This window comes from Ostrinia nubilalis, chromosome Z, assembly GCF_963855985.1.
Source record: "Ostrinia nubilalis chromosome Z, ilOstNubi1.1, whole genome shotgun sequence".
Lineage (NCBI taxonomy): Eukaryota > Metazoa > Arthropoda > Insecta > Lepidoptera > Crambidae > Ostrinia > Ostrinia nubilalis.
Genome location: NC_087119.1, coordinates 8,912,329 through 8,927,302, shown reverse-complemented (window position 1 = coordinate 8,927,302; position 14,974 = coordinate 8,912,329). Strand labels below are relative to the sequence as shown.

The 14,974-nt window shown below is 33.0% G+C and overlaps 1 protein-coding gene across 2 annotated transcripts; it reads right to left on the bottom strand.

Moving 5' to 3' along the window:
• Nucleotides 1–1,546: 1,546 nt before the first annotated feature.
• On the bottom strand, nt 1,547–14,352 carry LOC135086619 (sulfhydryl oxidase 1-like). Of its 2 annotated transcripts, XM_063981368.1 has the most exons (3): nt 12,288–14,352; nt 5,509–5,555; nt 1,547–1,898 (listed from the first exon to the last, which is right to left on the bottom strand). In XM_063981368.1, the coding sequence occupies exons 1-2, from the start codon at nt 13,976–13,978 to the stop codon at nt 5,510–5,512; spliced, it is 1,737 nt and encodes a 578-aa protein (XP_063837438.1). In that variant the 5' UTR covers nt 13,979–14,352; the 3' UTR covers nt 1,547–1,898; nt 5,509. The 2 variants fall into 2 exon arrangements, with proteins under 2 accessions (XP_063837438.1, XP_063837439.1); XM_063981369.1 differs by lacking the exon at nt 5,509–5,555.
• Between the last annotated feature and the right edge of the window lie 622 nt (nt 14,353–14,974).

The following is a 14,974-nucleotide window of genomic DNA, read 5'->3' as shown; positions in this document are numbered from 1 at the left end:
GGGCGGCACTATTGGTGGTGCAAAAGGGATTAAAAAATACCCTTTGCACCACCAGTGGTGCAGGCCGGTGGTGCAAAGGGTACAAAAGGGATTCGATCAACTGCTATACATTTAATAAGATTAATTTAATGCCATCCGGCACGGAACACTATAGTACCTCTGGTGCCATATCAATACACTATGATTTAAGGCTTTTATATTGTTTATTTCTTTAAATACTTTGTATGATTTAATTAGGTTTTAAGATAATGTACAATCGAGAGAAATGAATTAATATAATTTGTTACCAGTTAGTTTTAATTGCATATTGCGTGAAAAGTATTTGCTTAGTTAAAATAACCGCACAATATTATTTCAAAGTAACAATGCATTTATTTTAATTGTTTTAAGTTTTATTTTACGAGTACCGTATTTTACCTCTTTTTTTTCATTATCTAAATGTGCAAATTATAAGCTGACAAATGAGTAAACTGAATTAATATTTGTCGTTTTGAACTTAGTACATTTACTTACCAAGTATGTACCATAATATTATGATGTTACATAACCTATTTAAAATATGTTTTATCAGATATTGTAAAAAATACAAATGCCTAACTTAATACCTGCATTCAATTATAGTAAATTGTCTATGTAGTCATTTTTCATGTAACGATATTTACGAAAAATCATGAATGCACTGAGAGTGGCACATTGAATATACGTTTCGTTGTGTGAATCACAAATTTTCAATAATGGATGTGTATTGACGTGGTTTTTATTCATGTATAATTCAATAAACTTGCAGATTGAACTTGTTGTTTTATTTCATAGTTACTAAAATCAGATCAATATTATGAAAATCATCTTTTTCATAATTCTATTTATACAGGGTGTTAGCTAAATGGGTATATGAGCCGACACTAGCACACTAACATGGGCATATAAATGGTATGGTGAAGTGGGTAATGGAATGGGTATATCCATTTACCTAACACCCTGTATAAGTTTTGAACTTATCAACCAAGACAGGTCTAACTAAGGTCAATTTGAATATATCTAATAGCTATGATACGGTGGGTGGTGATAAAAAATATGCCTTTACTTGATTTGTGAGAAATTTACGAAAAACATTTAAATGTATAGCAAACTCCCCTAGAGCGCCACCTATCGGCATGTTTATTAGACTACTATTTAGATCAGTCTCAACAGAAGTTAAAATAAACTGATTCTTTTCCGCTGAAAAGCTGTTGAGCTTAACTACTTATTTGGTTGAATGGTTTCGAATCAAGTGGATGATCCACTTTATGGTCTACTGAATTGTTGCTGTAAGTCTTGCACCATTGCCGTATGCCTAACAAGAACAGTGATTAGGTAAACTTAATCTAAGAACTCTACTACTAATTTATGTCAATTTTAAGACTTGCGAAACGAAATAAGTAATTGATGTTAAATGTGCTCACACTACTCGCACTAGTTTTTTTAATTCGAACATGCCGTACCTACTTTGCTGCTTTGCGAAACTAATCTAAGGTAAAGTTTAATAAGTAAAATGATAAGAAAACGGTTTACGTAAAAAAATATCAAGTATATTTCAGTAAACAACACAGCATAATGACTTACTCGTAATTATCTACATCAACATGTAAATAAATCTTATTGTGTAGCTAAAAGTGAATTAAAGGATTTATTTAGATCTATAAAATAAATTACTTAACGCATTTACTAGGCGAATACATAATATTAGGACAAATACAATAAGAAGACATTATCGTTATGTATTACAGTAATTAAAATATAGACATTTCACAGATGATACTACAAAATAACAATATTTAGCATATTTCAAAGGTTTTTGGCCTAAGGTAGATGTAGTTTGAACGCCATTCGCTGCTTCAATTCATATCTAACCCATGTACCTGGAATAGAAATTTATATTTTTTATTTTCATGTATGGTGAGTATTATAAACGTTTGAGTGTTGGTTTTGAATCTCGGCGAGGAAAAACATGAGCGTAATTTATTAGAGTATTTCTCAAAAAAAATGTACATTTTGAAAAAAAAAAGTGTGCTTTGAAACAGTTCAAAAGTTTTATATTTATAAATCATCACACAAAAAAAACACACACACAATTTTGAAGGATGACTATTAATCTTTAAGATAACGAAGAATTATAGCTATAATCCTACTTATTACCAAATATTTATATATTTTAAAAATAGTCCTTTTTTACCTTTCATACAAAAACCTGTTTGCCACCCTAGCTTTTTCATGTATTTTTGTTTCATAAAATGCGATACGTAACTAAATTATTGTAAATTTCTTTGTATTATCGTTCTACAGTAATCGCAGTTTCTGTATCAAATTGATTTTCTATGGGGTGTCATAATGAATTGGCAATTTAAAGCAAAAAAACAAAATGAGTCGCTCTCATTTACTATTTCGTTATTTACTCTTTAGTTACGATTTATTTCTACTTTCCCATGGTTTCTGAACAATTCCGTATTTATTTTACACGGACAACAATAGCTGCACTCTGAATGGCTGTTGGCCTGACGTCTCCGCCATAACATCTATCGCGAAAATTAGTGAAAACGTGTGTGTTTTGTGGGATTACTTTTTCGTAACAGGCAGTAAAATCAGCGATTTTATATAGAACGATAAGTCTTCATTTAACCATTTTTTGTAATACGTGTGGTACGAACATTTAGTAAGCTTTTATATTTGCTGTAACAAATTTTATCAAAAAAATACTTGTTTCTGATCTCATTTTGTCTAATATTTCGTTACGTTTTTTACGAATTTCGTTACGTTACGAAAAAGTACAACATAATGCTGAGTGTATACTGTTATTACCTGACTAAGCATAGTAATATTCACTACTTAATTTATTTCAAAAAATATATAGCGTTAATAACAAAAGGATTGGATACTATCTGCTTTACAGAAGTGCCACCAGCAAAAAATTATCAAATCATTTAGATTACGTTTTTATGTGATTACTTCTTTTGTTTTTTTAGGAATGCCGCCAAAAACCAATGCCGAAAGGCAAAAAGCTTACAGAGAACGACTCAAAATGGATAAACATGATGGAACAAAAATAATTTTATTAAAATAGTATGAATGATTACTCCCTTATTTTATTTCTAACCCCTTAATATTACCCCGTATTTGGGTGCATACTTACAAATATTTCGAATTGAATAAATGAAGAGCATTCACAATATTTCGCCAATGTATAACAAGCCTTATGGCCTTACTATTTCGTTACTACCGTTTCGTTACGTACATTTTTTTTGAGAAATACTCATTAGGCGTTTTTCCTGCGGCGACAGATAGAGGCAAAAATTATACGATAGTCATAATAATAACAGATGTATCGTGGAAACACACGGGGCATGGGGCAATCCGATTTGCATTTTACTACGAAATCACATCCGTTTGTACTTAGCAAGGCTTCGTCGAGGCTATGACACGCCTTAAGAAAAACGCCCTATAAATTAATGAAGTTAGTATTTAGATCCAGAGTTCATTTTAGGAAATAAAATTAAATCTGCGCTTGCTCACTAAAATTTGAGCATCAAAATTAGGTAGGTACCGCGTGTTCAGGTACGGTAATTATTTTCTTAAAAGAACTCTGGAAGAAAGACTTGAAATAGGTAGAAAATAATCAGTTCCTATGTTAAGTTCTAAAATTGTATGTACAGTTGATAACATTTTATAACCGTAAGTAAGATAAGAAGCTGGAAGGTAACTATTTTTTACTTTAATCGCATGATTATTAATTGACTTCCCTACCAGATCGTTCAATAACATAATTATTAACTCTTATTAACAATGCTTTACTCGTAGTCAATCATTATTATCTAGTTTAACGAATGGTTCTCTCATGACGTAAGTAGGTAGGTACTATTTCTAATAGATGACAACCTTGTCTAGTTAGTAGTTATTTTTAATGCCTTGTTTGTACCACATGAAGCAATAAAGATATTATGATTATGATTACCTATTGAAACACTCAAAGTGAATGAAGTTCCTATTATTTGCATAACATACAAGTTAAGTCACGATAAATATCACGACATTCAGCCCATACATAAATAAATCAAATATACGATCAACCTATCTATCTACATTTAAATCGTCTTTTTGTAATTAGTCATTCATCGCGAAATCAGGCCAAGTAGATAAACTTAATTTTCTATATCTAGATTTTTTAAAACCACTAACATGTTTCCTGTTCCCGGGACAAACTTGGCCTTCACTGGTTGGGTTTTTTTGGCGGTCAAGATGTAGATCCTGGCTACACAGGAGTTGTGATGGGGAGGAGAGGTGGGAATAGTCCCCGTGGCCCGTGTCACGTTTCCTCATAACTTTAGTTTCCGTAAAGTAAACGACATGTAAAAAGTGTTATAACTGTGCACCGTTTAAGGCTATATTAATTTATCAGCAGTTAGGATGACCATGCCCAACAAACGCAGTCATGTTATCTGTAGAAAAACTTGAGTGATGGGTAGGCACGTAAAGACGTCTTTGCCAACAAATGTGACATCAAAAAGCAATTAAAAAAAATATGGAAATGAGTGATCGTGATATTAGGTTAGGGTAATTTTATCTATATTACCGTAGGCGTAGTAATATAATATGATCTAGCAGCAGTATTGATGCTGCACAATCATACCAATTGCTCATCTAACGAACACCCGGTGCAAGTTATAAAAATCTAATTGGGTTTTAAGCACATCGTCGACATACTACAATATTGAAAATTAAAAAAACAGCAAATGCCACCAGACAACCCAGGACTACAAAAAGGACATAACAGATGCATAAATTCGTGACACCAGCGTCAGGCCAATAATAAAGTTATTATTACCTAAATACTCTTAAACTAGAGGAACGGGCGCGGCACTTCTGTGCTGGTAACTGAACTTAAATGATCACCTACACCAAGCACATCCACATTAAACTGAGAACTACCACCAACGAAACATTTAACACCAGTGTTAATTTACATAATTAGATTTAGTCAGCTAAGTAATGGGGCATTCGAATTTTAGGAATTAACTAAATATGGTGCTTCTAAATCATCCCTGGGGAGAAACATATCATTACAATTTATTGAAATCTGTAAATGTTTTCAATTTTAAGCATTGGAGTTTCCATGGAATCTTAACGAAATCGCGGATAGAGGTATCGCACTAAATTTTTATACATAATTCGGCCAAGATGCATAACATCATGAAAAATAGTAGTACATAATCAGAATATGGATATATTATTATGGAATTACATGACATGTTTCATAAAAATAAGTAAATATCTAAATTAATAATGATTTAAAATCTCCAAATTAAAGCTTATTGCTTCATAGCATAAATTAAATATCTGATTTTGCTGCGATTAGTCTCAGGCATTAATGTTTCCAGCTAGATTTTTCAATCGATATATTATTAATACTAAATAATATCCACACCACCCACCACCACATTCAAATAATAATGACTCTCATACTCTTCCATAACTGACCTTAGCCTAAACTGGTAGCACTTCCCGCCCAGATGCGTAGGAGCAAACTGAATACAAAAATATGGTAGGTAAATCATCATGTAAACTGCTTGTACGAATAATTAGAATTGAAACAACAAAATTAACACAAACACTTTTAATACATCGCATTATTTCCAACATCTGTAATTTTCATTATAATATTGCTTATTAATGTTGTACTGATGGAATGTTTTATATTTGAACAGTTATAATGTAAATAGCCATCACAATATAGCATCCAGATTTTTAGATCTACATACTTATTTATAAAACTTATGTTTGGACTGATATGTTTATATATTTATATAATTAGTTACTTACCTACATATTTATGTTACATAATTACATGTTTACAAAATTATAAATGGTAATATTATAATACATAAAATATGGGTATAGTGACTCATAATTTATTTATAAAAATTACTTAATGAGGAATGTAATCTATAGTACGTATTTATTTACATTACAATATTTTTTGTTAGTCTCGTTTTTCCAGAATACACTGCATACTTTTTTACATATTTAATTGAGTTTTAAATCTGTTGGTAGTATTGGCACGGATAAGGGTAGTATTTTAGCTTTATAGATTTAGCTACGATTTAAAATTGCATGAACTGATATTATATAAAGTATTTTTTTATTTTAAATCTAAGGAAGACATGTAATTGTATTACGTTAGCTGAATAATTGTGTACCTAAAACAACAGTTAATAGGAAGTTAATATTAATACTAATAGACGAGACCGTTAAAACAATCAAAAACCGGTGGATGCAATGTCATTGTTATTAATTTCGATTCAACCGACCACATTGAAAATACAGTTATTTCTTGTATGGTAGGAGGTACTTTAGAGTATTTTGCAATAAGATACCAGTAGTAATAATCCCATCAAAAACAATACTTGTTAAAAAAACCAAGTCTCGCAACTCAGTTGTTCTACGGTAAAAAGTTGTGAGATCCATGTTATACCAAGTCCAGGCCAGGAAATCTTTAACGTTTTACATAAATTATTGACTTGGCCATCGCACTAAATAATTTAATTTACACGTGTTTTCATGCGATGGCCAAGTCAATATATTTATGTAAAACGTTAAAGATTTCCTGGCCTGGACTTGGTATAACATGGATCTCACAACTTTTTACCGTAAAACAACTGAGTTGCGAGACTTGGTTTTTTTAACAAGTATTGTTTTTGATGGGATCTCATTTCTTTTTGTATTTTGTAGACAGCAGTTATGTATTTAGAAAACTGGACCGAAATTGAAAAATTTTACTCGACTTAGCGGTTGCACTACCGTGCCCCCAAATATTTTAGTTTTTCCTTGATTCATACACCAAACACTACTTATATTCCAAATTTGAAGCTTCTAGGTCTGCTAGAAGTGCCTTAGAGTTTTGATGATCGGTGAGTCAGTCAGTGAGTGACAAAATTAAGAAACTTTGACCCGTTATACTTCTTAAACTACTGGTTCAAATTGAATGAAATTTGAAATATACCGTGTCTTTACAATGCCTGCATGGTTACTGAAAATTCAGTCTTCTAGTTTTATCCACAACAAAGTTACAGGGGGTCGAAAATGGCCTGAATTGCTTCGAGAAAAGGATGGTACGGCCGTGCCGCTTTTTTGCTCGACTTGGTGGGGGCACTACCGTGCCCCCAGATACCAGTGGTCATGACGCGCTCTCTGCCGTCACGGCTTATATTGAGCAGATGCCATTTTGGTGCATGTACCTTACTGTTTGGTTTTATTATATCTATTTGTTATTTTATTTTGTACTTGCATCGAATAAATACTTTTCTTTCTTTCTAAGTATTTCGTGTAGGTCCTGTACTAATCGTATTTTAGGCACCTAGGTATTTATCTTTCATACAAATCTCTTTCTAATATTTAATTGTGACATTTGTTTAGGCACTGAATGGCGTAACGCACAGCTTGAGGTAAGAATACTATGTATATTGGTTTAATAAAGATAAGTAACTCATATTTTTTAATTGTATCCATACTGTTAAATTTTAATTATTACAATTTTGGCTTTAAGATAGGAGATATTTATTATTAAAATGTGCATTATTTAACTATAAAAATAAATCCAAAAAAATCACTAACCTTCAAATACGGCACAGTATTTTAGGCAGTGCTTTGAAAAAACACGAGAGGTTTAAAGGCGCCGCCCGCGCCGAAACAAAAAACACTAAATTGTCATGTAAGTTATGTAACTCTAAATGGTTTCATAGGGTAGGTACTAGTTGCTAACCAACACCAATTCTCCATCTAATACAATACGAAAGGTCAGACCTCTGGATAAAGGGGTTGTAACGAGGGCATCCGGTGTGGGACACAGATCACACAGATCAAAGGCAATTCACAGACACTCGAGGAGATATCTAGTTAAACCACTTATGTAACTCGCGCAGCGCATGAGATTGTTCTAAATCGCGATAGCGGTAATGTAAACATCTCTCGCTCTTGCAATCAGATTAGCGAAGAGTAAAATGGATTCGTATGTCATTTCTCAAAAATGCGATGATACAACACCGCGAATTCTCCGAAAAAAGGTAAGTATATTTGAGCGTCACGTAAGTACCTAACAAACAAACAAATATTACATGTGAACAAAAGTTAAATACAAGTTCATATCATGACGATGTTTCGGGGAAAACAATAGTGACTGAAGTAGGAATACGAGAAATATAAGAGGCGTCTGAATCGCACTAAACCATTATTTTTAACCTGAAATTTACTACTTGCGTAGTTTTTATATTTATCAAGTTAATGACTTACATTTACGTACATTATCAGATGGTCGCAAGACAAATAAATTAACAGAGTATTGTCTGCACACTTCAGTTAAGGACTCAATTAAGTGGTACTGAAAAACTGCCCGACTTTGTACAAGTGTATATTATTTCTATACGTTTTAAGAATTCCTAATTCTAAACGTAGGATTAAACCACCAGCATCAACCACTAACCTCAGGAAGAGCGGTCTTGGCTAAAAACAAACATAATAAATTAATTTGTATATTATTCTTTTAAATATTGTCATACTTATTTTTATTATTCTAAAATTATTTTAATAAATTAGTACATACTGCGACAATTTTTACGCGGAAAAATGGATTTTTGATACAGATTATTTAAATTTAAGTAAAGGTACGAGTTTTCTTTTAATTCTTACAGGTGACTGTACCTACCCTACATTTAACCTATAATAGGTTTTATAATAAAACTAATCATCAAAATAAATAATACATAACAAATTGTCTTACCTATAAAATATTTTCTGTAAAAACCGATTTTGTTGGTTAAAACTTCAGCGTATTGTTAAGAAAATGGATAGTTTTATTGAGGTAAGAAGTTTGTGTTGAAAGTGACTTAGGTACCTAAGTACCTATTTTTTTTTTCTGTACTGGAATGATTAAATTATTTTTCCATATAAAAATACGTGTTACACTGCTGAGTGGATTTTGTCATGAATAATTTAAGTGTTCGTTAAAAAATACTACAGATAATGAAAGTCGAAATGTGTTTTGATATCAGCAATTATGATTAAGAACAATGCTCGTATGGTATTAATGCAATATTTTTTGGAATAAACTTCATAATATTTTTTTTTCTACAGTTAGGTTCGCAATTAAAATGGGTTAATTTATTATTTCACCTCGTTTAGAGTTGGCTTTCGTCAGAGCAGGTCAAGGATGTGGTAATTTCGTTTTTATTAACAGTAGGCTTAATGCGATGTCATGAAATAGGTTTAGTGAAAAATACGTTGCCTGTGTTGTGATGCCAACCTGCTCTGATGCTCACAAAGCCAAAATTTAAAGAGCCCACACACACGCACCTACACGACTCGCTGCATGGATTTCAATAAAGGAATAATGCGCCTTACCGATGACATACAATTTTTGAAATACCTACTTTTAATCTTTAAATTCTTATTCTACGCCGTAATTACTGAGATACAAAATGGTTAATAGTTCTGCTGTTGTGTGCCTTAAGCTTAAGCTGTAAGTACCAACTTTTGAAGGCTAGAAAGTCAGCTTTTAGCGCTTACACTTACTTTGGCACGCCCAGAGGATATAGTTAACTCAGGAGTTATGATAGGTACTAATCGCGAAAAAGAAACCTAGATACGCCAATGGTCAGATGATAACGAAAAGTTAATTAAGATTTCAAGAATGCAAGGATGTTTATAATTCACAAACTCAGAATATGTAGGGAAAGATACCGATATGATATGTAGGTATACATACACAGTGTCCCAAAATTCAACGATAAGCCGGCGCACAGTAGTCGGCAAGCGGAAAAAAGTCCAAAATTGGAAGGTTCTAATTCATTAAAATTAGCATAGTAGCCTTATTGTAGAATAGTTATGGGATCATAATCACAAAAAAAAATCAATTTAACGTTATTTTAAAGGAAAATTATGCGTCATAAGTTGATCAAACACGAAATATTTATTTAAGCGTAGTTTCTACGCTCGGATGTCTACGAATGTATTTTGTTAAGACATTGATGATATCAACAATATTTCTTTTTAATTGTCTTTTAGGAAGCATTATGCATTTACATTTAAATTATATTTTGCAAATAACTGCTGTCGTCATGTCCTACTTGACCTATATAAAAGACACTCTTTTATATTCGAAATTATTGCTTTTCTTGGACCATAACTTTTTTGCCTTGTCGATCCTAGTGGAGATGTATGTATCAAAAGATTCCTTAGTCCTTCTAGTAACTAGCCTATTATAAATTAGCTGCTAATATCTGCTACCCTTGACATACGATTCATTTATCTACTGAGGTTAAGTGATTGGATATGACGAGACGGGGATGAGAGAGTAGGTACTCTCGGTGCAAATGAGGATATTATGAACATTCTTCTGGCTTTGTCTGATCCATTGATCAATAAATTTAGAAGTAAAATCAGCAAAAAATGTTTAGTTCTAAACCAAGAAGTTTTAGACCTGATAAAAAAGTGACATTATTTGTTAGTAATTTCTGTTATGTATTAAAACATAGACATTGCACTATATAACATTTTTTTTATTATTTTAAAGCAATATTATGAAAAGAAACATGAAAACACTGAAAAATGTAATTATTTCCGCTCTCCCATACAAAGCCGACCACTGTGCGGCGCCCGTCGACATAGTCACAACTATTTTTAAAAAAATGAAAAAATATCTTAATTTTTTTTTCTTATTTTTCTTAAAGTAGTCATGATGACGATGTCCACCCTACGGCGCCGGCTTATCGTTGAATTTTGGGACAGTATGTATAACATATACCTACTTACACATAACGGCAGATATAAGAAGGTTAACGAACTGACGATGACGATCATTTAACTGCTATTGTTCTTCTTCTAATTTATTTATAACTGAAAGACTACTTCCGAGCGACTACTACCTACTTAAGTCTCGAAGCGCATAAAAAGTAAAATGGGAGTTGATGCTAGTTAGGAGGTACCGACGCGAAATGTGTTTTTATAAGTAATTTAAGGTTAATTTACATTACTAACGTATATAATCTTTATATTTTCGTTAAATCTTTAAAGATATTCCAAAAAAAAGTCACATTTACTTACTTTTTTTTAATTTTTCAGAACCTCATAACTTGTGAACGGGCAACTTTGGGCGCGCGCTGATAGTGTAGGATTATAGTCAACAAGCCATAGAACAAGGCTCAAGTAGTTTCAAAGCAAGATCTGTCAAGGCTTAGTAGAAATCGACCACTTTATGTTTCATTCCATACAACGAAAATGGAAAATATTTTTTTCCAGCCAAACTATTGATTTAGAGAAAAACTTGTGCAGCATTTATTCATCAGAATAACGTAACCTATCGATAGGTAATTTTTTCAAATAGAAATTGTGAAAAAAATCGCTATGTCCATAAATCTCAATTTCGATCGTGCGATGTCCGACTTCTTTCGCGGCGCGTTTTAGATGCTTTCGATTCGAATAAAAGTCGAACTTCGAAAAATTCCAATATTACATATTTACTTATTACGAATGCATTAAAATTGCTGAATAATAATTAGCTGTTCACGGATTATCCACCATTTTCACAGTTTGCCGGAATTACAAAACGCATAACCATGTTATAACGCAGGTGAGTGTGTGAAAGGCCCTTTGCCCCTCCTACAAGTGTACGAAGGTAAGCACAGATAGTGGAAGAAACACTCCATAGTGTTATTTTGCACCTGACTACCAAAATAATTTAATAACATGGTGGATACCTACTTATGTCCATGAAAGTATTAATGTGGTTTCAATTATTTTATTTAATAATAAATTTTAGCTACATGAAATGTAATTAAAATCTATTGGAAGTTAGTTTATGAAATCAGTCTTTAGTGAATTTCAATATAATTATTATTTTCCGTAATGTATTTCATTAATTGCATAAATTATTATGAACACAATATGATTGAACTATGTCTAATATATCAACCAGATTTAAATAAATATCATGCATGTATATGTTACATGCAAAATCAGATCAGCAGCAATAAATTATGATGGTAATAATTGAGTGCCACATCATATTGTTAATCAAATTATAAATAATTATAAAGACAGGCACAAATATATAAAATATGAGTAAAATCACTGGGTCAGATGTTACTTGTGCACAAATGAACACTCATACTTTACCCCGCCCATGCTTGTAATGACGCTTTCGGTAAAGCCGCTGTGTTAAGAAGTATTTAATGACTAGAATGAGAATAATAAAAGATAATATGTACAGGAGGCTTAACATTCCGATATCCAGGTTGGAGAAAGGGCTTGCTGCAGTTGCAGCTGATCTAGCTCTTCTTGTGTCACGAATGTTCCCTGCACCATAAACACTTTGCAGATACTGGTAGACCGCTGGCAAGTTCCAAGCACCTCTCGCTAGCCTACACTCGGGACATCTAGTTACACTTGGAAACTGAATCTTTGGATACTCTGGATCCTCCGTCACATCACCGGCAAGTCTTAAATTCACTTCATTATGTGATATCCATAACCATAGCACAGCTTTGTCATTTTCTTTTACATCAAATAATCTGTTTCGAGCAGCCATAGCCTGAAAGTGTTCTGAACAAGTAGTGCATCCAAAAAAGTGTTTTACGTAACCATGCATCACTCTTAAAACTCTTGGCCCTTCGTTGCCAGGCTTAAGTGCAGCATTAACAGTCAGTGTGTGAAATAGGGTCCATAAGCCACAGGTATAACCTCGATATTTTGACTGACTTCCCTTGCATCCGATATATTCTAATTGTGACATGTAGACTGGTGCATGGACAGTTTCTAATCGCTTCACAATTTCGTAAATATCATTTCCATTCCACTCACTTCTGGTACGAAGTGTATCATGTATATTTTCAATATATTCTTTAAGATTGTTGTTTTTGAATGGGAATAAGGTTTTCAGGACATATAAGTAATCTAAAAGAACAGTCAAAGGTTCTCCTGTTAGGCTTTTATATCTTGTAATTTCAGTATTTAAACTTGTTTTCAGTGTCTTTTCTAGGTCACTGTAGTATACAGCATCGGAGTGAGTTGAAGTTAATTTCTCATCTGAGTGATCATTATGAATCATTTCCAGCTCAGGTGTGTCACGTGTGGGGAAAACATAATTTTTCGACTTCAAAAATGTGTTCACAGCTGCCAATAGATTTTGCTTAGTTGGATTTTTTGGAGTAAGCGAATTAGCATCCAACATGGAACTTACAGCAACAAGGCCTGGAAAATGGCTGACACCTGCTGTGTTTGCCAACTCACTAGTATCAAAAACTCTTTTTACTTTTATGTGGTTATAATCATTTATATCCAATGCAAGTTCTGATCCAACAGTTGAGTTTTCATTTTCAAATACTAAAAATGTATAGATTACATCATTTGGAACATCATCAAGAACCGAAGCATAAGAAGCATATGATGCAATAGACAATTTGGGCGCAAATCTCATCCTGCCCAGAGTCTGTTCCTGCTGCAATTTGGTGATTATTTGAGCCTTCAGTTTTTCTGCAGTGTCAGTCATTTGAATACGATCACCCACATTGTGGTTTGCTTTCACATAATGCTCATGAATGTAACGTAATGAAGGGTAGGCCATGACTTCAAACTCTCTGCATATCTCATTGTTTTCCTCAATGGAACAGTCCATAACTTTAAGCTGAATTAAATTTTTCCATGGACCCACTTCAGCTGCTAGAGCCTTAAATTTTGGGGCAAATCCTCTGCAATGACCGCAGTAGCTGTTATAAAATTGAACGATTGCTGCATGGTTTTGGCTATACACCTTCTTCTCAAAATTTCGCTGCGTTAAGATAATAACATGATCTGACTTACTATATAAACCTTGCTCATCAACATCACCGTCGTTTGCAATCACAGCACAATTTACTATAGAAGGAACTAGTACAATCGCGATTATACTCCAAAGATTCATGGTCGTTGACAATTACATCCAAATAAATAAAACCTTGTCCAAATCTTACACAGCACCACAAAGACGTCCGCCGTACGAGCGACGACTAACAACGACTAGCATTGAAAGGAATTATTGGATTACTAGGTATATCCAATAGCGATAAAACTGCATACGTCATAGATTCAATGAAACATTTTACTTCTTGGACAAATTCTCATAACTTTCGTTGATTACACTACGAGTACCTAGTTACTACTTTTTTATTCCTAGTGCCTGCAGAACGTAACGCAACGTCACTTTTAATGATTTCTATTGGTTCAACAATGGTTTATAAATTTATTTTGACCAATTAAAATTAAAAGAACATTTTGTAACAAAACATTTGAGCGACTTCATAGTTTTAAATGTCACTTCTCCATCACTGTCATTTTGAAAGGTGTTTTTTTTTTCATAAAAGTTTTACGGCTTTGGATTATAGATCATTGGGGTAAGCTGTTCAGAGCCCCGATTACGGTAATTTTTAACGTCAACAATCCAGACACGCTTCTCGATTCTGCGATACGATTGGTCGTTCAACAGCGTACGTCAGCTGTTTTGACCAATCGTATCGCAGAATCAGAAACGCGTCTGGATTGTAGACGTTATAAAAGTTACCGTAATCGGGGCTCAGCTGTGGACATCCTATGACGGCTATGACTGAAATGATGATGATGATAAAATGTTGCTTTATTTAAATTCTTACGCTAAAAAATTATACATTTGTATTTAATGCCACTCATGCAGTCTAGTTTAACTATTACGAGAAAAACTCATTTTTGCAGTTTTCATCAATCAATAGCCATAAGATAAAAATAATACAGAACACATTTATAGGCTCGTGATACCTTTTTTAAGGAAGTTTATAAGGTTTGGAATAAGCTATTATTCTGTGATAATGGACACGATGGGCTTCCTATTTTTTTTTTACACGATGGCTGATCAAAAGTGCAAGACAATGAATTAATTTTTCCTTCT

What these genes read in the sequence shown, in the direction of transcription:
- LOC135086619 (XM_063981368.1), bottom strand. Translation starts at nt 13,978, where the DNA reads ATGAATCTTTGGAGTATAATCGCGATTGTACTAGTTCCTTCTATAGTA. An exon ending in ATCGGAATGTTAAGCCTCCT is followed by an intron (nt 5,556 to 12,287) that starts GTACATATTATC and finishes TTTTGTATTCAG; the next exon opens with TTTGCTCCTACGCATCTGGG.